This window comes from Platalea leucorodia (assembly GCF_965183815.1).
Source record: "Platalea leucorodia genome assembly, chromosome: 9".
NCBI lineage: Eukaryota > Metazoa > Chordata > Aves > Pelecaniformes > Threskiornithidae > Platalea > Platalea leucorodia.
Window position 1 is genome coordinate 35,708,413 of NC_138831.1, and position 23,389 is coordinate 35,731,801.

The 23,389-nt window shown below is 34.8% G+C and overlaps 2 protein-coding genes across 3 annotated transcripts in view; one reads left to right on the plus strand and one right to left on the minus strand.

Moving 5' to 3' along the window:
• Positions 1 to 14,674, plus strand: part of ADAM10 (ADAM metallopeptidase domain 10) — a 52,695-nt gene extending 38,021 nt beyond the window's left edge. For both annotated transcript variants that reach the window (XM_082321994.1, XM_082321995.1), the window contains 10 exons: positions 404 to 496; positions 1,127 to 1,310; positions 3,499 to 3,662; positions 5,349 to 5,532; positions 6,493 to 6,643; positions 9,060 to 9,243; positions 10,469 to 10,577; positions 10,881 to 11,101; positions 11,821 to 11,947; positions 12,416 to 14,674. In XM_082321994.1, coding sequence (XP_082178120.1) covers positions 404 to 496; positions 1,127 to 1,310; positions 3,499 to 3,662; positions 5,349 to 5,532; positions 6,493 to 6,643; positions 9,060 to 9,243; positions 10,469 to 10,577; positions 10,881 to 11,101; positions 11,821 to 11,947; positions 12,416 to 12,510 — 1,512 coding nt within the window. In that variant the 3' untranslated portion in view covers positions 12,511 to 14,674. The remainder of the gene's footprint in view (positions 1 to 403; positions 497 to 1,126; positions 1,311 to 3,498; positions 3,663 to 5,348; positions 5,533 to 6,492; positions 6,644 to 9,059; positions 9,244 to 10,468; positions 10,578 to 10,880; positions 11,102 to 11,820; positions 11,948 to 12,415) is intronic.
• Positions 14,675 to 19,310: 4,636 nt separating this feature from the next.
• LIPC (lipase C, hepatic type) overlaps positions 19,311 to 23,389 on the minus strand; it is a gene marked incomplete at both ends in the record, with an annotated part of 86,992 nt that continues 82,913 nt past the window's right edge. The window contains 2 exon segments of the mRNA XM_082322817.1: positions 19,311 to 19,416; positions 22,473 to 22,691. Coding sequence (XP_082178943.1) covers positions 19,311 to 19,416; positions 22,473 to 22,691 — 325 coding nt within the window.

A 23,389-nucleotide genomic window follows, 5' to 3' on the forward strand; every position in this document is an offset into this window, starting at 1 on the left:
GAAACGAAAGAATAATGCTGTATCAAGTGAATTTTTTCTCAAAAAAGAAAAGCAGGGTTTTGAATACAATTTTAACTACAGTGCTATCATATCGTAGCAACGAATCGAATGAGTATCACAAACAGGTATCTGAATAGTTGATAGAATTATGTGTTTAAAAAAAAAAAGGCGGCAAATGCCAAAATACTTTGCTGTTATCTGGCATGGTGGCAATGCGGATACTAGGTTATGCAGTGATTTATTTCCATTATTTGCCATCAGCATTTGATTAAAAAGGCCTGTTGAGTTCATATGGCACAATATCTTCTATGTAAAAATATAGGCCTTGCAGTTGTTGCTCTTTAAGATCAGCTATTGTGTAGTGCATAGATCTTTGAACTGTACATACTTTCGTTTTTGACAGATATCGAGCCATGTTAAAGCAATTGACACAATTTACCAGTCAACAGATTTCTCAGGAATCCGTAACATCAGCTTCATGGTGAAACGAATAAGAGTAAGTTGTATTGGAAATACTTGTAGCTTCACTATTATTGCTTGGAGGCTGTATTTTTCAAAAGTCCTATTGCTGTTCACTTGTAACCATTTATTATTAGTAATTTCATAACACAAGTCTCTCTGTAGTAAATGGTTCCCTAACCTATTTATTTGGTTTGGTTTTAGTGTTTATTGTTAAAAGCCTGCTACTTCTCTTATTAAGCTGTGGTCAATTTTTATAGGAATCAACTTCTTATGTTTCAGCAGTGTTGACTGTGTGGCAAATAGACTGTATTGCTCTCCAAAAACTTTAATACTAAAATAGATAATGGCTATCCAGGTTGAAAGTTCCTTCTAAAAGTGATGATTTAAGAGGATAAATATAAACTTTTGGGTGCTGATGGAAAGGAAAAAAAAAAAAAAAAGAAATAAGAGTGGCGATTTACTACACAAATGCAATTCTTTCTTTATTGTAGAACTTGGTTTTCCAAATATTGGGGTGGTAATTTGTCAAGGCCTATCAATCTTTAGCAATATCTTTTAACTATTTAATGTAACAAGGCATTAACAACAGTAAGCCTCTTAGCTGGTATTTACAAGTCAAGTGAAAATGAATCATGTCTGACAGTTTGTTTCAATTTACTTTTAGATTAACACAACTGCAGATGAGAAGGACTCTTCCAATCCCTTCAGATTTCCTAATATTGGTGTGGAAAAGTTTCTGGAACTGAACTCTGAACAGAATCATGATGATTATTGCTTGGCCTATGTGTTTACAGACCGTGACTTTGATGATGGAGTCCTTGGTCTGGCTTGGGTTGGAGCTCCTTCAGGTAATTATATCCAAACCTTCAGCACTATGAGATAAAGTATTGTAGGTAGGTACAGAGAAGAAAGGTAGAAACTATGTCATTTATACTGACAGCAAATAGACAAAAATCTCATAACCCAACTTTTCAGAATTTTAGTTGGGTATGGTTTGATTTTTTTTTTTTTAAATACAAACAGCATATCGTGTTATTTCAATTAGTCTTTCTGTCTTTCTGATGAGCAAAACCTGAACAATGAAAGCATATTTCTTTTGTTAGACAAAGGTGGTATTACTTGGATAGCTTTTTATTTATAATGGGTATGGGTGACCAGTAAAGCAACAGAAGAAGCAAGTATTTCTGCTATACATAAACAGAACTTACAACTATGCAGTTTGAATTTTGTAGTAGAACTACACTGCAGAACCCTTAGGTTTTCTAGATAGTATTGGAAGCAATTTTATTTATTTATTTATTTAATAAAGTAAAATCGGTGAGATCTTTTTCTGGGAGATACCAGAATAATTATTGTGTGACTCTTCTTGAATTGCTTCTATAGTTTCAACATAGTTGTGTATTTTGGGTCTGAAGTATCTCTCTTGATGTTAAAAAAAAAAAATCAGACAATGGTCTTTGTGTTCAGCATGTCAAAATGTTTGTCCTGGATGTATTAGTTTTATAGGATGTATTAGTATTATAAAATTATATATTTGAAATTCGTTAGTCTTTAAATTTGAGTAAATACAAATTCTTTAATTATAGCTCAGCACAATTTCCAAATTGTGGAAACTTTCACAGAAATCAAAATCAGAAATTCAAAGGAACAGCCTTCCCTTGTTTCTTCCCTCAAGTGATTTCTATATAATAAGGTATTAGGCTGAAGAACAACAGGTTCTATGAGACTTTGCAAGAGACTGGATACTTCTATGAGAACATTTTCAAGAGCTTTAGCAGAATTTGGGTAATTTTGGAAGAAACCTTAAACCGTTCATGAGATGTAGCTATACATTATAACCTCACTTTGTTTACTGCTGTACTTTCCTCTGAAGCACACATTGGTTGTAGAGTACTGGAGCTATGTGGAACACTGTTGTGGTATGGCAGTCCTTCAGTCTTTGATTTTAGGAGATTAAAATGCTCAAATAAGTATTATAGAGTACTCAGAGGGGTAACAGATCAGTGGACCCATGAGTGTAGTAAGTATGGTAGAGGGACCTGTGTGGACTAACCTTAGTGACTGTGGAAGAACCACAGGAGAAATAATACACAGGTGGCGTATGTAAATAAGAAACTAGGTCTGTGATGACTGGTCTAGTGTATAGACTGAGCAAGCACACGATGAATTGGAATGTCCATTCCATAAACACTGCTTCCAAAATTTTTCTCATTACATTTAGTTAAGTTGCTTGGAGAGATTTTCATCCTTAACGCACATACTGACATAATGGGATGTTTCACTAAAATGAAATTTTACTTCAGAAAGCAAGGAGACTTCTTTAGACAGTTTTTTTTTAGACACCGTTTATGTTAGCCATAGAATAGCTGAATTTTAGAACATGGATAATGACTCAGTACAAACTCAAGTTATGGAAAAATTTGGTGAAATTAAAGTCACAATTTAGAGACTTTTCCAAACAGTAAGTGTGATGCATTTGATTGTTGACCTTCTAAATATGGGTCTGATTAACCCACACATCAAAAGCATTTTCAGCTTTAGTTTGTACAGTGGAAAAATGAGTCACCTTTGCTGACAAGGATATATGGCTAATCTTAGACATTTTATATAAATGCTCTTGCCATGAGAGAGGATCTCCTGTGATATTACTGTGGGTTTTTTTTATTTAGTGAAATCCAAATGGGATGTAGATTGAGGCTACCTGTATTGGACATTGCACCCTGCTGGTCTTATACTACAGATATGATGAAATCAGGGCTTCTCCATGCAGTGAAAGCCCGAAATAGCTCTTACTTAATAGCTATCTTAAAACAGCTAACTTTTTGTGTGAATGTATCCATTCAGTGCTGAGGGCATTAGTGTGGATAAATCTAATCTACTTTCAAAGTTCAGTTAATATTAATTACACAGAAGAGCTCTTAGTCCCTAAGCGTCCACTGAGGAAGCGAGCTGTTTCTTGTTCTAAATGTCGCTAGAAAAGTAACACAGTACTTCTTTTCTTAAATGACTAACTGTTGTGCTTTTGTCTAAATGCAGGGAGCTCTGGTGGAATATGTGAAAAGAGCAAACTGTATTCTGATGGTAAGAAGAAGTCTTTGAACACTGGAATCATCACTGTTCAGAACTATGGCTCTCATGTTCCTCCCAAGGTTTCTCACATTACTTTTGCTCATGAGGTTGGGCATAACTTTGGTTCACCTGTGAGTATTAATATTTGTCTGTTAACTCACTTTCAAACATTTTGAAGCACATGATTTGCGAATGGAGTTTTTACTTATAAACAAGAAAAATATTATCATGCCTGCATATGTGCATATGTACTGTACACAAACAAAACAGATTGCTGAACTAAGCCTCTTTTATGAGTATTTGACAACACTGGTGCAACAGTGGATTTTGTGAATTGCTTATTTCTACTAGTTCAGTCTCTTATAAAGGGACTATGTTATTATTCCCTAAAAACTTCCCTGTTTTTTATTGAAGATTAGGGTCACACACATTTTTAAATGTATTTTAGTTTATCCTAGAGAGGAGGAAGAATCAATGCAAAATTGATTAAGATGACACTTTATTCAACGAGTGAAGATAGAACTGGCTCTTTTTTATGTTCAATTATTTATACTTAGAAGTTTATGGAAGAAAATTGTGGAGAGGATTGAGATACCAAGAACAATATCTTAGAGCAAAATTGTCTTCCAGTCATTTAGGGACATGATTTGTTTGTGGCAAGCTGAAAGCATGAGGCTTTTGGTTTTGCTGGAGATGAGAACCAAGTTTTCTGGTTTGGTTTTTTTTATTTTTAAACTTAAGTATATAGGCTTTCTACTCTTGGAAGTAAAATGAAATCAAGATATGACAGGAACGATGAGTTCTTCCAAAACAGATGTTCACATGTGAATGCTTTCTTCATGTGCCTTGAGAAAATCCCCAATACCGCTGCTCTGAGTGGGAACAAGCCTTCCAAGTATAACTGAAAATATGACCACATGAAACTGAAAAACCGGTCCCACTGAGTTAAACATCTTTTGGATCAGCCTGGAAGATAGTTCTTTTAATTTTACTCTAAGTTACGTTTGATCCAGGGAAATATGTGAAAGTACATGTTTGGTTCTACCAAACTATAATAAATGATGTAGTTCTCTCAACTATGTTGAAAATTTTAATTTACGTACTTCTTTTGGAGATATAGGTTGTTATTTCTGGAAAGTTGGATGCATCAGAACAGCATTAGAGTTCCTCTTACACTTAACATCTTGGTATGTTGTCAGTCTGCTAATTGCTAGTATGCCAACCTGTAATGCATTTCATCCATCATGCTGGATATTGTATACATCTAGTCACTGGCTGACAGAAACGGACTTCTGCTCTATTCTGAAGATCTCTCTGCACCTCCCTCAAAACAAGCAAAAAGAATGGACTGCTGTTTCAGTTAACTCCTCCTACTTTTATTCCACAGAATACTTATTACCCTTTTGTGATCATAAAGCCACTCTTTTTAGGAGATGGCAACTTCTTCGAGTCAGTATTCATCCCAGGACATGCACTTGAGGTATACATTACCAAGAATGCAAATAAGCTAAAACTTAAGAAATGAGACACTTGCTACTGTTGCCTGGGTTAAAAAAAAAAACAAAAAAAAAACAACCAAAAACACACAACCAAAAAAACACCAACAAAAAAAAAAAACCCAAACAACCCTTCTTCTGTATACTTTTTGTGTTCCAGGAAACCTTAAAGTATAAGATGGTGTTTTGTTTTTATGAACCTTTAATTCTCACTGTGTTAAGGTTACCAAATCAGATTACTTTTGCACATGTATAAAAAGATGGCAAGAAATGAGAGAAGCTGCCTTGATAGAAATATTTTTAAAACTATTTGTTTTGCAGCATGATTCTGGAATGGAGTGCACTCCAGGAGAGTCCAAGAACTTGGGACAGAAAGAAAATGGCAATTACATCATGTATGCAAGAGCTACATCTGGGGACAAACTTAACAACAACAAGTTCTCTATCTGTAGCATTCGAAATATCAGCCAAGTTCTTGAGAAAAAGAGAAATAATTGTTTTGTTGGTATGTATTTAGTTATCCTGAAAGCAGAATGACTAAGCTATTACTATTATGGTTAATTAGAAATTTATTTTATTAATTTTTATTTTACTTTTTTATTTATCTTTTTTAATTAGTTTACTGAAACATTCTGTAAATAAGGAATTGAATTTGACATCTGGAGTACGGTGTCACGTTCTGGGCTCCCCAGTACAGGAAAGACAGGGACGTACTAGAGTGAGCCCAGCAAAGGGCCACAAAGATTATTAAGGGATTGGAGCATCTGATGTATGAGGAGAGGCTGCAAGAGCTGAGACTGTTTAGTCTAGAGGAGAGAAGGCTGGGGAGGGAGGAGGGTCTTGTCTGTCTTTATAAATGCCTGGTGGGAGGGAGTAAAGAAAGCAGGGTGAGACTGTTTTCAGTCATGCCCAGTGAAAGGACAAGAGGTAGGGAGCATGAATTAAAATATGGGAAATTCTGTTTAAGCATTAAAAAAACCAAGGATTTTGCAGGAATTTTCTTTCTGGAGTCTGTGATGTGTGAGTTCTCACAAATATTGTGAGATTCTGCAGTGAGTAGGTTTGGGTTTTGGAGTAGTAGTAGTTCACCCCGATACCATCAGCTTTTGCCATAAGGTCCTCAGGCTGTTAAAGGAGGAGGAGTGCAAGAAAGGATGCTGCTCCACTGGAGGCTTAGCAGAAAACTTCTTCTTATCACTGCTGATTTCGTATCTCCCCAAGAAACTCTCGCTGTTATCAGCAGAAACCTTTGACTCAGAGGCTTAAAATTCTATGAATTGGAATGACTAAGCTGGGTGGCAAGCAAATAATGCAAGCTGACTTGAGTCCTAGTCTGAAGTCCATCTTGACAAGGCGTTTTCAGTCATGAGTAGCTGATTGCTGTTGCAAGTCAATGTTAATATTTATAAGTCTATTTGCATATTCTTTATACTGCTTTGTACATAAATATACTGGCATTTTTCAGAGTCTGGTCAACCCATCTGTGGTAATGGACTGGTTGAACAAGGAGAACAGTGTGATTGTGGATACAGTGACCAGTGTAAAGATGAATGCTGCTATGATGCAAACCAATCAGAAGATAAAAAATGCAAGTTAAAACCAGACAAATACTGCAGGTATTGTGCATGTCTGTTACATACACTTTTTGATTTTGGGGATTTATTGGTACCTATAATTGGTATTTTACTATCTGAATCTGTTTATGTTCATTGTTCTGAAAGTATTTATTTTCTTTAAAATGCCTTTATACAGTGAGTGAGAAGTTCATAAGCACAATTATGCTATGCAGTTCTTGGTGCTAATTGTAGCTTGCTTTCCCTTAGATGACTGTTCTGGCTTTTAAAAAAAAAAAAACAAACCACATAATACAGCACTGGATCGTATCAATGCTGACATATCACAATACTCAGTGCAGAAAAATGTGTTGAAATTCTGTTATCTTTATCAGAAATGTGTTGTGCAGTAGCCTTGCAAAACCTGTATGGTTCAGAAAAACACGATCAGGATGCTGTTTTTACAATAGGTACAGGAAAGGATTAATTGCCTAAAGGATAGTGGAGGATATTATGAAATTGGATCCTATCCTAGTGCCATTTCTATAGCATTGCCTAACTGGAAGATGACTGAAGGGTATAGTTGATTGGTATTTTTTTATAAATGCTTGTTTTATAAATTAAATTACGCTATGTTTTTAAGTCTCCTTGTATCTTGGCAGTGTTGTGTACGTAGTGATTTGTAAGAGGAACTTTTAAAGATCATAAGACTTACAGTGAAGTAAGTCAACTTCTATCTTTTAGTTCCGTTACTTAAGATACGTGTTAAATTTTTAGCTCATCTGGAAACTTAAGTGGATTTTTTTCACATTAAAGGTGTGAGCTTTTTTCCCCTCTCTAGAGACAGACATAAATCTAATGTCTGGTTAGACTTAGCCAAAGATGAAGAGAAAACTACTATTATTTTTAAGTCTAAACCAACCCAATTCTTTAATACAACATACACAGTTTTGTTCTAGTTAAACTTTCCTGACCTAAAAATTATCTTTGTCATCCTGGGAGTGGAAGTAAAAGTAGCATCTACTGTTAAAATGTATTTGACAGTGTAGCCATGGTAGAAGGACCATCTCTTGTGAATTCATAATTGCAATAATTTTGCATGTCTTCCGCCCCCGCCTTTGCAAATTCTTGTTATTTCTTCCAAAATAAAGGCCTTACATTGTCTTGTTTTATAATTGGTTTCTGAGACTTTATGTTGCACCTACGGTGAGGAGCTGTTTCCTTCTGAGTACACCAGGTGCAACCGCCACCTCCTTTCTTTGCTCTCTTATGTTCGGCTGATGGTAGTCTAGCTTTATGCTCTGCTGGAGCCGTCTTAAATATTAATTGCTGCATCATTTTTGGTTTAGGATTCCCTTTTTCACAGTTCTATTAAGATTGAAAATTTTGCTGTGCAAAGAGGTTCCCAAAGACATGTAAAGCAAATCCAAGTGGATTGATTGATCCAATGGATCAAATAAATAACATCTTAAAATTTATTTTAGGAAAACTATTGTATCTATCCAGCTGCTTTACATGTCTTTTAGTTTATTTCATGTGTGACATGATTTTTCTTAGTGTGCAATAGTTTTAAAATAGAGAGATCCTGACCTGCAGGTCTGTGCTATCTTCTGGTGTCCACTGAATGCCAACAAGCACACTGCGAATAGTGTTGAGATACAGAATAATTTGAGATGAGAACTCAGAGGCTGAGCTTTAATCAAGTAGTTACATATGTTTTATAACCTTCACCCTTCTGCTGCTTGTAATGGCATATGTACTCAAACACAGCTTCAGAAAGAGAAATGATTGTTTCCTGCTGTTTCACCAGATATATGGGTGTAATATACTGGTGTACATAGCATAAGGGGCTCAGGTGCTTTGACGTCTGTGACAGAAAGGAGCTCAAGTGTTTTGAGGGAACCAGTGAAGCTATATGGCTTCTTTGACAAATCTTTCCTTCCCCCAAAATCTGTTTGTATGCCGACTATGATTTCTGATACAAGGTCTGACCTGTCTCCTTCCCTTTTCTTGTTTATTTAAACAATGTAAGTGGTATGGCTGCAGAAAGTAGGAAAAAAAATTCTTACAGATGTTAATTGGTGCCAGATAAATCTTGACTGACTTATTACATTGAAACTGATACTATCAAACTAATAAGTTGTTCCTGAATTAATTTTGCTGTCTTGCTAATTGAATGTTTTATATATACAAACTTTGAAATGCTGCTGTTTTCTATGTGTTTTACTTTAAGATGTGCTTGTACTGTTTTTCTACTATAATGCAAATAGTTTAATTGGTTACTACAATGACTAAGAAATCTGTACTCAGTGCAGTAACCTTTTGTTACCTTAAGGGATGGAAAAAATTATTTTCAATTCACATTTTATTTAGCATAAATCAGAAATATGTTGAGTGTTTGAGTAGGTTTCGGGATGAATAGTTCTTCTGGAATCGTTCATGCTTTTTCTTTACATCCATGTTTTCTGTTTATTTCTAGCCCTAGTCAAGGCCCCTGCTGTACTGCACAATGTAATTTCAAACTGAAGACTGATAAGTGTCGCAATGATTCTGACTGTGCAAGAGAAGGAATGTGTAATGGTGTCAGTGCTCTCTGTCCAGCATCTGAGCCTAAACCGAACTTCACAGATTGCAACAGGCACACACAAGTTTGCATAAATGGGGTATGTTCGTTTTTTTTTTTTTACAATTGTATGCAACTGCAGTTGTTTGTTGCAAGGCACTGTATTATGAAGTGATATGGTTTCAATACTTAATATAGAAGAGTATAAGATTAATCTCTTTTTTTCAATAAAAATGTCTGATTTTTTTTGTTTGTTTGTTTCAATCAAAATAGCTGTGAAGGTACACCAAATATTAAGCAGCAGCTAACAAATATCAAGCTAGCTTTACTATTTGAGAAAGTTCCATTTAAAGTGTTTCGTAAAAATCAGGATTATGAAAGTGTTTCATTTCCTAGTTTCATCTTTTCATTTTTCTTCAGTCTTGGTCAAGTAATTTTGTTGCCTTAGAAAATTAGATATCCTATCAATACAAGTTGAATTTGGTTTAATGAAAATATATAGTTCCTTCACCCATGTGCATGTAACACAGATGTGAAAGCATATAGCATTACTGTGAACTGCCATTAGTTTCCTGGGTTAAAGAGTCCATGGCAGTTGCTATGAAATATTGATGCAAAGTTTCTTAGAAATTGATCTATGTTTACTTAGAAGCAGAAAAAAGCAACAGTAATCCTCTTAAAGAGCTGTAACTGGTGTTGCTGTAATTCTGTTTTCCACAGTCCATGTTTTTAATCAAATGATACTACTTTGTAATAATTTTCCAGGTAATTTAGAGTCATCTTAAAGACAGAGCAATTGTCTTTATATAGTTAATGGATTTTGAAACAAGATTATAAATACACTGATTTTTTTTTTTTTTTTAATTTGAATTTAAAGGGTCCTCCCACAGTGGAATTACATACAGAATCTTTCCTGCATTAATTTCTGTTATTCTTTTCTGAGAGACATGCTTTTTTTTTGAAGCCATGCTTTCGATTTATTTTCCTAACCACAGTTTTAAGTAATCACGTTTCAGTGTGAGTTGCAGTGCTGTGAGTGTTTTGCATGGTACTCTGAGGCCCTAAAAGAAGATACAGTGTTAAAAAATAAAATAGGGTAAATCACCTTTAAAAAAATTATCAAATAAGCCTAAGCACTGCAATTGAATCACTGTAGTAAATTTTCTGTTTTATAAACTTTAGAAGAAATTCAAGCTATTGTTTTTATTGATAAGCATCTTTAGACCTATGATTATGCTTTCAGCTATTAAAAATTAATATCTTTCCTAATGTCAGTGTGCTTAAAAGTGAAATTGATTGTGTTCTCATGCTTTTGTCTCAAACAGCAATGTGCTGGCTCTATCTGTGAGAAGTATGGCTTGGAGGAATGTACATGTGCTAGTTCAGATGGCAAGGATGATAGAGAATTGTGTCATGTCTGCTGCATGAGAAAAAGTAAGATTTGTCCGAATTGTAAGCATAAATATAGCAGTAGATATCTGAGGAATCTTCTCATGGTGTTTATATTTTAGTTTTTTGTTAACTTGAGAGCATACTGCGATTTTGTTCATACTTAGTTTCAGATAGACATTGCATTGTATTTTGTAGGAAATAAACAATATATTTTGTTTTTTTACAGATTAATAGAAACTTGAAATTTTTCAAAAGCATTTTGAACAATTGAACACCAAAGTATTCATGCACATGTGTTTTAATACAATAACGGTTCAATTAATCTTATTTGTATTTACTTTTCAGTGGACCCAGCTACTTGTGCAAGTACAGGCTCTAACCAGTGGGAGAAATACTTTGGTCGTAAAACTATTACTTTGCAACCTGGATCTCCTTGTAATGATTTCAAAGGCTACTGTGATGTGTTTATGAGGTGTCGGCTAGTAGATGCTGATGGCCCTCTAGCTAGATTAAAGAAAGCAATTTTTAATCCAGAGCTGTATGAAAATATTGCAGAGTGGGTTGTGGTAAGTATTTTTTTTAATCTTACCAGTCTAATGTAAAATTTTCTTGTTAAACAATATTCAGAGTTGGTAGGTGTTGCTGTATATATACACTACTTCAGCATTCTTCAAAGTATGATCAGTCTTTGTTTTTACTAGTTCATTTATAAGCACCTTGAGTGCAGCAAATCATTTTGACAGATTGAAGGGAATGGAAACAAACAAGTAAATATTTCGTGTTAATACCTCTAGTCACTTCACTGTTTTTTTGTTGTTAATGTTCACATTTTTAATTTGCTGGGTTTTCCCATTTTAACTCTATATTTGAATGCTCTCATTTCTTTTAAGGAACTAAATATATTGATCTCTAGCATTTCTTATTTTTATTGCACTAGATGACACTTTCCTAATAATAGACTGGGAGGAGAGCTACAATGAAACACCATTATAGAGCTGCATAGTCAATTTTGTGTAAGCTGTTGATTGTTTTAGGCTTATATAGCTCTGTTGTAGTGTATCTTATGTGAAATACTCTTCTGATAATCGAATGAATTTTAAGTATTCGGGGGGTTTTTGTGTAAGAACTTCAGGGACGTTTTTCTTTAAAGTGTTATGGTCTTTTAAGTGGTGTTTCAGAACAGCATTTTGATGACTTCTTTTAAAAGGCAAAGGAAAGCCATATTCAATGACCCCTCTCTCGTGCATGTGTGCCAGCCCCCCCAAAATAATTTTTTTGTTTTTAGGCTTATTGGTGGGCAGTGTTGCTTATGGGAATTGCCTTGATCATGTTAATGGCTGGTTTCATTAAGATATGCAGTGTTCATACTCCAAGCAGTAATCCAAAGTTGCCTCCTCATAAACCACTTCCAGGTGAGTACACGAGGTAATTAAATTTATAGAGAAATGTTTTCTCCTCAACTATTTTGTTCTAAAGGGAAATTTCAGGTGTCCTAACCCACAGTTCTTATTCTGGCACTGTGAAACTACAAATGGAATTCATGCCAGTGAAACAATTCATAAAACTGTAACTCTTGCTTTATTTTCCTATAACATAATATGCATATCAAAAGAAAGCTTTTGAAGTCAGAGTTACTTTTATTTCCTATTCCGTGCTACACCTTGTAAGAATCAGCCTGTTTAAGGAACTACTGTTGAGATAATGAAACGTATTGTGTAAATACTCCAGGCAGTTAATCATCTGTTTAAAACCTTGCAGGTCTAAATCTGAAGCCTTTCAGAAAAATGGTTATATTTAATTTGCATGGTCAGGGCAACTTTTCTGGAAGTAATTTCTTTTTCTAAATTCATTTTAATAATGTGTACCTTTCTTTGAAACAGGCACTTTAAAAAGGAGGAGACCGCCACAAACCACTCAGCCACCACAGCGGCAAAGGCCCCGAGAGAGTTATCAGATGGGACATATGAGACGTTGACTGCAGCTTTTTGCCTTGGTTCTTCCTAGTGCCTACAATGGGAAAACTCACTCCAAAGAAAACCTAATAAGTCATTGTCCCCAGTCTAACTTTCAAAAATTGAAGAGGAAAAAAAAAAAAAGCATGATATGTCCTCAAAACAACTGGAAATGGTTAATTTTTAATGAGCGAATCTTCCAGCTCAAAAAGAAGAAAAGTGTTTTTCTTGCATATTTTTAATTTAGTGGCACAAAGTCCTGGAGTATCGTGATTCTTTCCCCGTTCTGTGCTCTTCATTGCTGCATTTTCTTCACTTGCAGGCAAATATGGCTGTAGTAAAACTTCTACTCAAGAATTGAAAAAAATATATTTTTTTTCAACTGCCAGACAAGGCTAGGAAGCTAGACCACCTCAGCATTGGAGACATTACTTGTCAATGTATATACATTGTTATATGCAGACATGTATTTCTAATGTACACCCGTACTTGTGTGCAATTGTAAACAAGAGAATTGCAATATGGATGTTTCTTTGTATTATAAAACTTTTCCGCTATTAATGAAGAAATTACTGTTTAATTGACATACTCAGGATAACAGAGGATGATGGTGTGTAATGGTCAAGGATCCTGTGATGCTTTACACAGCAATTTTGAATCAAATCAAACTTTTTTTTACCATGATCAAAGTTGTTTCACACACTCATTTCATCTTTATTGAACAGCTGCTAAGACATAGCATACAAGATTGAATGGTCTTTTAGAGATATAACAGGTGTTCTGCAAACTTTGCAAATGCCGGAATGTTTCGAAAATGTTTTATCTGTTAATAACTTCTTGTAGCTCAGCATAAATATTTTTAATTTGTCTGATTATTCAGTTAAATAATGAATAGTTAGATTAAATATTTCCATGCTTTATTAGAAAATTCTGCCTGTTATTCAACTTGTTTTAAAATCTGCAACCAGTTTATTTGGGCTGTTCAGATAATCTTACAGTATGATAATTCAGTTTGCATTCTGAGGGATGTGGGAAAAAAAAAAAGCTGTAGTGTTTTTATTTTCTTTTTTAATTTATCAGGTATCTGGATAACTTTTCAGCATGATACTGTTGATTGATAACCACTAAAGTAGAGTGATTTGCCCAGCTACTGTGGCAGAGTTAAAATTGTAGTTAGGGCTACCAATTTTCCCTCATTTTATACCAGTAGTGAAGTTCAGCAGCACAATGTCCCATTCCAAAGTTTTTATTACGAATGTAAATAATTGGCATTTTTGAAAGAGGAAACAAAAGATGTCTTAAGGTGCTTACTGCTATGCAGGAGATGAAAGGGGGCATTACAAAACGTTTAAGCTTGTGATATATTTATTGCTTGTTTTCCAAAAGCACCAAGCTAATTAGAGATGCAAATGGCTATAATTTTCCTGGCTTTGCTTAGGAGAAAATGTACTAAGGGTTGGACAGGCTTCCTTTGTTTTTTGTTTTTGTTTTAAGAGTATAAGGTTTACACAATCATTCTCATAATGTGACGCAAGCCAGCAAGGCCAAAAATGTTACAGAATATAATGGGATCTCTTCCTTGTAAACTTGTACAGTATGTGGTAACTTTTTCAAAATACAGCTTTTTGTACATGGTTTAGAGACAAATTTTGTACATGAAACCCCAAGTCTAATAGACTATATAAATAATTCTAAATGATCTTAACTAGTTAGAAGTGTATGTAGTTGCTTTTAAGTCATTTTAAATACATTTGTTTTAAGACTGTGCAAAGATTGGAAGTGGGTTTGCATTTCTAAAATGGTGACTTTTATTCAGCAAGGGTTCTTAGTAACTTCTTGAGTGTGGTAGACTTTGGAACATGTAAATTTTTTGCCTGTAATGTTATCCTGTGGTAGGGTTTTGGCAGACAAATGCTGCCCTATTTTATTTTGAGTCTAAGTTAAATGTTTTCTGAAAACAGAAATGTGCACTGAACTCTCCACTGCAAGTCAAGATGTGGTAAAACCGAAAGAAAGTTCAAGACAATGAAATGGAATACTACTGTCGATTTCATGTCCACTGTGTTTTATACAGTATCTTTTTTGTTCACTTTGGAAATTTTTACTAAAAATGCAAAAAATAAAGTATTGTGCAAAGATATGTAAGGTTTTTTGAAACTTGAAATGCATTAATAAATAGACTTGATGAAATCATCTTCTGAAGATCCATTTACTTTTTGAACCCTGAAAGCAAAAAGGAATATACAGATTCTACTTCTACTTAATTTTTGGCTCTTGCTGGGAAGGGGCTGTCATGCCAAAAAGTAATTGCCTTATCTTTACACTAGCAAAGTGCACCTCCCAATTTTAACATCATACAGTTAAAAGTAAGAGTAAATGTTTCCGTGTAACCTTTTTAAGGAAAAGCCCTAAAATTACCTTTAAAAATTACTTATGTGATCACAGGAATAAAGCTTTCTCTGTTCTTATCTTCAAAGTGGAAACTAGTTACTGGTGGCGTATTCAAGCCTGGCACCATAGCTACTGAATGATACCTTCTGAAATAGGTATATTTTTGAAGAGGAATACTGGAATTAACGTGCAATATTCTAAATGCACAACTGGTGGATAAGACTTCTAGAAGGAGCACATTTGCTTTTTGCAAGGTGTTTTAAAACTGCTAAGCTGGGTCTCTGTGTTTTCGTGTGTGTTGTATAGTTGATTTAAGTGATAAGACTGCTTTTAAAAGCTAAGTCCTGCCAGCTAGTCTTTCATTCTTACGGCTGTTTGTTGAGAATGGCCTGCTTAGACATCCGTTTCCCTAACTGAGCAACATACGCTTTGATGTAATCAAAGCATATTCGGAGGTCCTTCCTTGCAGTACTTTTTTTTTTTTTTTCTTTCTTTTTTCTTCCCCCATGACTTTTTTAATAGAAGTGCTTCCCCTTGTAACTAAATAGCACTGTCAGGGCAAAAGGTATTAAAAGAAAATCAGCTGGAGCAGAGCTCTTCTGCAAATCAGCATTATAGGTGCCTAATAGATTTGGTGGTGGTTGCATTTAGATTTCTGCCTAGGAACGCGAACCGGAGAGGTAGAAATAATGCCTGAACATCTAAAATACAAATTCTGTGTATATTTTAAAATGTGTTTGGGGGAAAAAATGAGTACATAAAGAGCTGTAATTTTTCTAACTAATATTTGACCTTATAATCCCTAGTTGTAGCTATTCATTTATTCATCTTGTATTTCTTAATGTTTTAGTCATTAAATGTATATGTTCACCTCTGGTGTAGAAACATTTATAGTCAGAATGGTGTGAATGCGAGAAGGGCATCAAACTCCTTTTAAGCTATGAAACTTTATTTACACTGTACAGACTATAAGTCATTGATATAGTTTGCCTTTTAATTAATGTTCCAATATATCTTTCAGGAAAAACACGCAAAGAGGAAGGAAGAAATTTTTACTTCTGAATATTGGAGGCTCATTATTACAGAGAGGTGATTCAAAGGACAGCAGTCAGTATGTCGTTCTAAGCTGTGTGTGCTCTGACAGGAGTAGGCTCCTGATAGCTTCCAAGGTCTCTGTTCAGTTGTTTGGAGTGAGACAGAAATAATGCCACTGAGCACAAAGTAAGGCACTGCTATAGGCACTTGCAGTTGTAGGTATGACTTCAGTGTTATGTTCAGGCATTGTAAGACTTTGAGTATGCTGCAAATTGGGCTTTATTTCATTTTTACGTCAGAAATTAGTGTAATGGCTATCAAAGCACAGGGACAGGATTTATTTGGACATAACGATTTGTGAAAAATGACATCAGAATAAGTATCTTCATACCTGCAAGATTTCAAATACTGAATGTTCTTTTAATTTTCCTATTTGACTTTTTAAAAGTTTTCAAATTGTCTTGTCTGAGGATATACTAGCTTGTTTCAGTTGAACTGGAGAATGTTTTTTCCCTAGAAACTTCAGAAATCCTCAAACTGCAGTATCCTCGTTACTTGAGTTTCAGCACACTAGACATCCCTGACATTTTTTTCCACCTGCTTTTCCTGAGCTAATGCTTTCAAGCTTGTTTCTCCTGAAGTTTAGATCCCTTTGTCGGCCTTCTTACCAAGCAAGTGATAGTAATGTGAAAGCAAAGCCAATTTTAATGTCTAAACTGTTTCTAAGTGTGTTAGGATGTGTACCTACAGGAAAATCATGATTTGAAAGGCTCTGTGAATATGTGTATTTTGTATCATACAAATCTCATTAAAAGCTGTCTTGCCAACTCTCTAGTGCTTTTTTTCAGGTGTAGCAGAACACTAACGTCGTACTTTCTGCAGTGAAGAAGAAGCACCGTCCAGTTCAAAGGCTAGAGCCTTTGTCTCTTGCTCTGTCAGCCTTCAATATCTTCTGAACAAAGCCTATCTTGAGGAGTTGGGGGTAGGATTTGGTTCAGGAAGCTTACAAAGTTCATAGCTTAGAAAGTTGGTGATAACTAATGTTGTAGATGCAATTCCAATGTCAGTATTTCAATTCTTCTGTAAATAGACAAATATCTTATGAACAAAACAACCTTAAACATAAGAAGTGGCAGATTTTTAGCTTTTTCCAGAAGCAAAAATTGAATTCTAGAAACAATCTAGGGAGATGCATGATTTGAGTTAGCCACACACACATACTTCTCTCTCTCTCTGTTCTCTCTCTCATTTTTCATTGTGCTTTGGAAAACTAAAATGGCCACATTGTCATTTGTTCCTTGTCTGTCATTCTTCAGGACACAGTCCATTTTAACTTCATGCCCCTAAAAATGCTGTCTCTGGGTGTCTAGCAATTGAGTCTCTCCAGTGGATCATAGCTACTACAAATGTGTAAAAAAACCAAAAACAAACCCCAAACAAACAAACCCAAACAGCAAACCAACCATCATGTAAACAAGGTCTGGTGCTTACCTAACTCTTTCAGGGATACTTATAGCTGAAATTTCCCTCTTCTGTGTGTGCTCCTGATTTGACTTCTGGCTATTGTATTTAACTGATTGATTTTTATATAAACACAGAACATATTAGAGATAATTATGTTAGGAAATTTAAGTATTGGGGATAGCAACATGAAGCATGGAATTAATGACTTAAATTGCAGTTTTTTACATAGAAGGTGGAAATACTTTTCGTGTTTAAAAAACCAATTTTCTTCATTGAGCAAAATCTTTTAAAGCATAACTTCATTTGCAGTGAAGATCTAAAGATTCTTTTATGTGGAATTTGTATCTAAATCTATAAGTATTTCTCCTAATCAGGATGCTACCCCAAGTGGCCATTTTAAATATCAGATCAGCTTCTGAAATTTACACCTCGGGAAGGACAACCATTCTCATTTGGAAAGTAATTATGCTTCAGTTCCCATTACATTTAGTCAGCCTTTCTGTTTCTGTATTGAATATTCCTGTTTAAAGGAATGGTAGTTACTGAAAACAGCTTTTAAAAGTTAATGTTCTGAATGGCCAGCAAAGATGCCTGCATTCAACATTTGATTGCTGTTCATTGCTTGCAGGATTGCTAGCTCTGCTCAGCTTGTTCATTTGTCATGCTTTTTAAATAAATCTCACTTTAATCCTGATAACTTCTGTATATTTTGATTCAAAATTCCCTGCAATATCTTGGTATGGAAAATCTGCTTTGCTCCAGGTCTCAGGGCTATCTTGCACATTTTTTTTTACCATTTAGAGAACATTTAAAACAAATTACATTCAGAATACAGAGTTGTAGAAACATAATTTTTAATTAATCTTGTGGTTAGCATTACAAAGTGACAAATGAAATACTCTGACATACATATTGATTTCTATTTTAGTATGCACTAACCATAAAACAAAAACAATCTGAGACAATAATGTTTCTTTATGTAGTTTATATTCTGACATAGAAAGCAAGGGAATTGTATATGTTTGAATTTATAGTTTGTTTATATGCACTGAAGCTTTTTGAGGGTTTTATCATTTTCATTTATTCATGCAGTTTCAAATCGTGCTAAAATCTGCTATACAGTGATTTAAAATCTAAAAATCTCAGGCCTTACCTGAACAGGTAAATATTACTTTAATACAAAATTTAACTGAACTTAGTTGTGCTAGAATTGCATGTAGTATACTAAGCATCATTAAAATAATTAAATTACTAGTAATTTAAATGAGCACTTTAATTAAAATAGTTAAACAGCAAAGCATTTCCCAGTAGGACAAAGTTTAGTACAGCATTTTTAGGTGATACAGTTATTTGGCATGTTACAGGGTTATGACAGATAGCTCAAGCATTCTGTATGTTGACATGCGTTTTAGTTTCTGAATGTTATAAAGTAAAAAGTTCAAACTCTTTGTTAACAATGTTATCTATTTGGGAATATTTTCTTCTATGAATTACTCAACTTCCCCTTCATTAGGAAATAATTTAGGAAACTGATAGTAGTCACTATTAATGTTTCAAAGTATTTAATTGGAAATGAGGCTCCTTTTTCCCTTAAATCCAACCAAATGAAAATTTTCAAAAGCTTATGGCAATGATTCTTTAAAATAGTAATCTTTATTTCTAGTGAGCAGGTGTTTTTTAAAACTTCAAACAATTTAAATTTGACTGTTGATGAAATTGCTCATTGATCACTTTGAGAATAGGCTCATAGATGAACAACGCACATATTTCAGCTTACTGTTGCATCACAAAATCTAAATTTTTTTAATGTGTTTTCTTCACCACCTCTGAAACTATCAGAATATTTAACGTAGCTGTGTATTTTAAAAACATTTTACTAGATGTATAGTATTTTGAATATATTTTGGTGAGTAGTTGTTTTTTCTGTTCTTGCTCATTTTCTGTTTTGTCTCCGAAAGCGATCTTCACACCTCACAAATGTTTTCTCCTGGGCTGGATGAAGGTGAACGTTGTCAATGCTTTGAGAACAAAATGTCATTCTAGAAAGAAAACACAGCATGTAAGCATAATGTTACTTTTTAGAGCTACTATCTGTATAAAAGTGTGCTCTCTAGATACACTGAATCTGACTTTCTTTATCCTGTCTTTTACAAGAAGGTATCTCATTGTTTTTATAGGCTTGTGAGGAAAGAGATGTATCGCTGCGACATAGCAGGTACAGAGTAAAAGGAGTAGGCAACTCCCGTGTACTGAGTGCATTATGCCTCCATCTCTTTCTGGTATCATACACAGCATGCTGTTCTCCATAGCATACCCTCACAGTGATTTGGCCTTTGTATTCTCAGTGGCCATTGTCATTGTTTCAACTCTTTGTGTTACTACCAGGATTGCACTATCTGGCCTACTAGTACTAGTTGGACTAAGAATATTTAGCTGTGAGGTTGCTAAAATCAGTTATGTAGGATGCTAACATCAGCAACTACATATGCTACAGAAATGTTTTCCGTATTTGGAATTCAAATGTCTTGGAATCTGGTATTTTATTGCTCGTAATAGTCTGTTTATTAACTACTTTTTAAGTTTATGCTGTTATGTTGTGTCTTAGTGTTTGTCATTAGATAATCTAACACAGGAAAATTTATCATGTGTATAAAAATCACAAATGTTGTGAGGTGAAGGTACGTGGAGATAAAGTATTGTCAAAAGTTTGTTCAAATGCTTGAGAAAGCACAAGACAAATCAAAACACATCTTGTGTTTACTACCTTTCTTTAATATTGAATTTCCAAAATTGCTAATTCTTTGAACCATGATATTTGGTCTTTCCAAGAAGACCAAAATCTACACACTCTTTTCTTTGAAGAAAATACTTTTCCTTGAGTGTCCTTTGTTCCTCCTTTTAGAATCACCTAATAATCTTTCATTCCCCCCTCAAGCATTAATACAGTATTTCAACAGTAACATGGCATTTCCACTCCCATGGCAAGCCCAGATTGCACAGAACAAAACCCAGCACGTAATCAGTATCCGTCAAAATCTTGACACAAACTCACACTTCTGCTTGCAGCAAAAAAAAATTCTAAGAAATGTTAGGTACCTGAAGATATGAGCATCATTTTTTGTTCGTATAATAACTACCCACCTCAGTTAACCATTTCCCAGGACTTCTTAAATAGTACATCAGTAGTAATTGGCTTGTGCCAGGTTATTGACACAGCTGTATTGGACAGGAGCTTTCTGGTTAGAAAAATGAGTATACTTGACATAATCCTTTCACAGCCTTCATACTTTTTTCTCAAGGTACAAAAATCTGTATTTAAACAGAGCTCTCTAATTTGCAGTGTATACTATGCTTTAATTTGCTTTGGCAGCTAGCTCAGTACTGATTTGGGATCATCACTTTTAAAACAGCAGGAAATGTTATAGAAATTTTTTTGTTTTGTTTTTTATGGCAGGAGCATGTGCCAAGTGCTGGGTTAGGAGAGCAAAATACCTACAAGATACATTTTCAGGGGAATAAAACCCAAGAAAATATGATCCCTCCTCTGCCCCCCCAAGCACACACAGATTGTCGTATGAAAAAATCTCTTTAAATTGTCTAATTTGTCTTTTGTGTCAGTATCGAGGAGATGCAGCTCTGCCAATAAGTATTGTTCCACAGAAAATCTGCAGTAGTTACAACTGGTGCTGGTAAGAAAGAGACTGTAGCAAGGAAAAGTTACCTTCTAAGAGTGAGCCACAGTTACAAGGTAAGACATGCTTTTCTCATTAATCTTAATTAAACTGCTCAGTTAAAATTTCTCAAAGGATTAAAGTAGTGGGAATTATTACAAGTTTTGTTATTCTGTCTTCTGGCTGAAATCTCTGTGTGAATAAGCGGTTTCAAAAGTGTTAGCACTGCTATGTGTAGAGAACAAGGCCACTCAGACTTGGTGATCCAGTTTAAAAGCAATCATCAGGGGAAAAAGAAAAAAAAGAACACCTACCCCCCCCAAAAAAAACCAAAACAAGCCATCAAACAAAAAAACCCTGAACACAGACTTCAGTTTGCATTCATAATTTTTTTTCTCTCCAGAAAGCTACTCTCTGATGCTACTTCAGAGATCAGCTGACAAAATTCACATCACTGAATTCAAACTATAGAAAAAAGCACAACCAGAGTGCAAACACTACTGTCAAATACCAGTGAAAGTGTGGTATGTAGAAGTATAGATAGTCTTTTTGGTTTCCAGGAGTGCTCACATTGTGTTTGCCCATTACAGAAATTTCAAAATGTCTGTAGTTGAAACTTCGCTTCCACAGTTTATCACTCCACGAACCTCTTATGCAGCCTGCACAGTGTAGTAATTCGTTATCAACTATTAGCCACTGGACTGGCTCTTAAATGAATGAGACAAAAAATACGGGAATTTTATAATAAAATCCTTAACTTCAATGAATAATCAGATGACTGTAGTTCTGCATGTGATCCTTCTAATGAGTACTTTCAAGAATGGTGATGCTCAGTTTCTCTATGAAGTAGGTATTGAAAGTCAAATAATTAAGATTTGGCATGTTTTTTGTAAGTAGGAATTTGAATTTTTCAAGGCCTTAATGTTGGAGTCAATATTTATCTTCCATAGTATCTTGTTTCTTTGAAATTTCATATGGACCTTATGGAGTGAGATAATCACATTCTAAAAATAAGTCAGAAATTATCATCAGTTACTGTTATTAATTGTGTAGAAAACTTGGATTGCAGAACTTGTTAAAATTCTTCCTTGGATCTGTGTGCTAACTTCCCTATCCTCTATTCCCAAGTATCAACAAAATTGTCAGCCAAAGTTATTGTGCCTTAAACTCAGATTAGTGGCAGTGGTGAGCCAGAACATTTCCCACTATATTCATTTCTGACCTGAGAACAAAGAAATTCTTTAAGTCACTTAAAAGTCATGCAGTCTGATCTGAGGGGGAGAGGGGAAAGCCAGAAGTTGTACGTGGATAAATTCACCATTGGTGTGAGTGCTGGGACTCAGATGCTTGTATTTGAATTAGGATAAACTGTGTGCCAAACATCTGTGGTGGTATTACGGAAAAACTGTTTTCATTACACTTACTTTTGCTGTGTTTCCCCTGCTTTCACTCTTATTGTCTTCACTATAAGTCCTGGTCGACGTGTGCCTTTTGTCCATGGTATTATGGTTTGAACTGTGTCCCAGATATTTTCCCAAACTGCAGTTCCTTCCCATTTGAACTTGATCATTATTAGCTCACCAATATCAGTGTCCAGGGTGATGAGAAAAGAGTAGGTTTTATTCCCATTAATACCTTCAACTCTGCAGAAAACAAAAACAGAATAATGCTGTCTTATTTATTGTGGATTAAAGTGAAAAAAAATTAGTTTCTCTTTTCTTTAAAACCAAAGAAAGAACTATGTTTCCTCCTCCTTCTCCAGGAGGGAACATTACTGTCTCTAGGATACTCTTTCTCCAGGTGCATAAAATGGTGAAATATGACAACATGTTAGAAAAGACACGAAAGTAGGAGAAGCTTGAACAGCTGGTGAAGCAGTAGTGGTTTCTGACAGCAAAAGAAAGGGTGTCCCATAATAGCATCTACGTTATGTCTTTTGTCTCCTAGAGCAAATGCTGACCCACACTGTTGCGTTTGCTTTTTTTAATACAGATAGTGTCCATAATGAGAAATACCCAAAATTCTTTACCTTCATTACAGCTGCTTATTTATTTGTGTTTTAATTGATTAGACCTCCCTGTGTTAGCCATGGGATGGACCAAACATAAGTGGACAGGTTACTTAATGTTCATGGACACTTCCAAGATTACTAAGTTTGTTTTATAGAGATTCTTCATGCAAAAACTATATGAACATTGTAAAAGTTTATGATTTTTAGGAGTATGGGTGAAGAGAGGACAATTTCCAGTTCATCTTCACTTAGCTGCACTAAGCCATTTCACTCATAGAATGATTATGTACATGATATGGTATTATAAATTGGCACCTTGTTTCTCCCTTG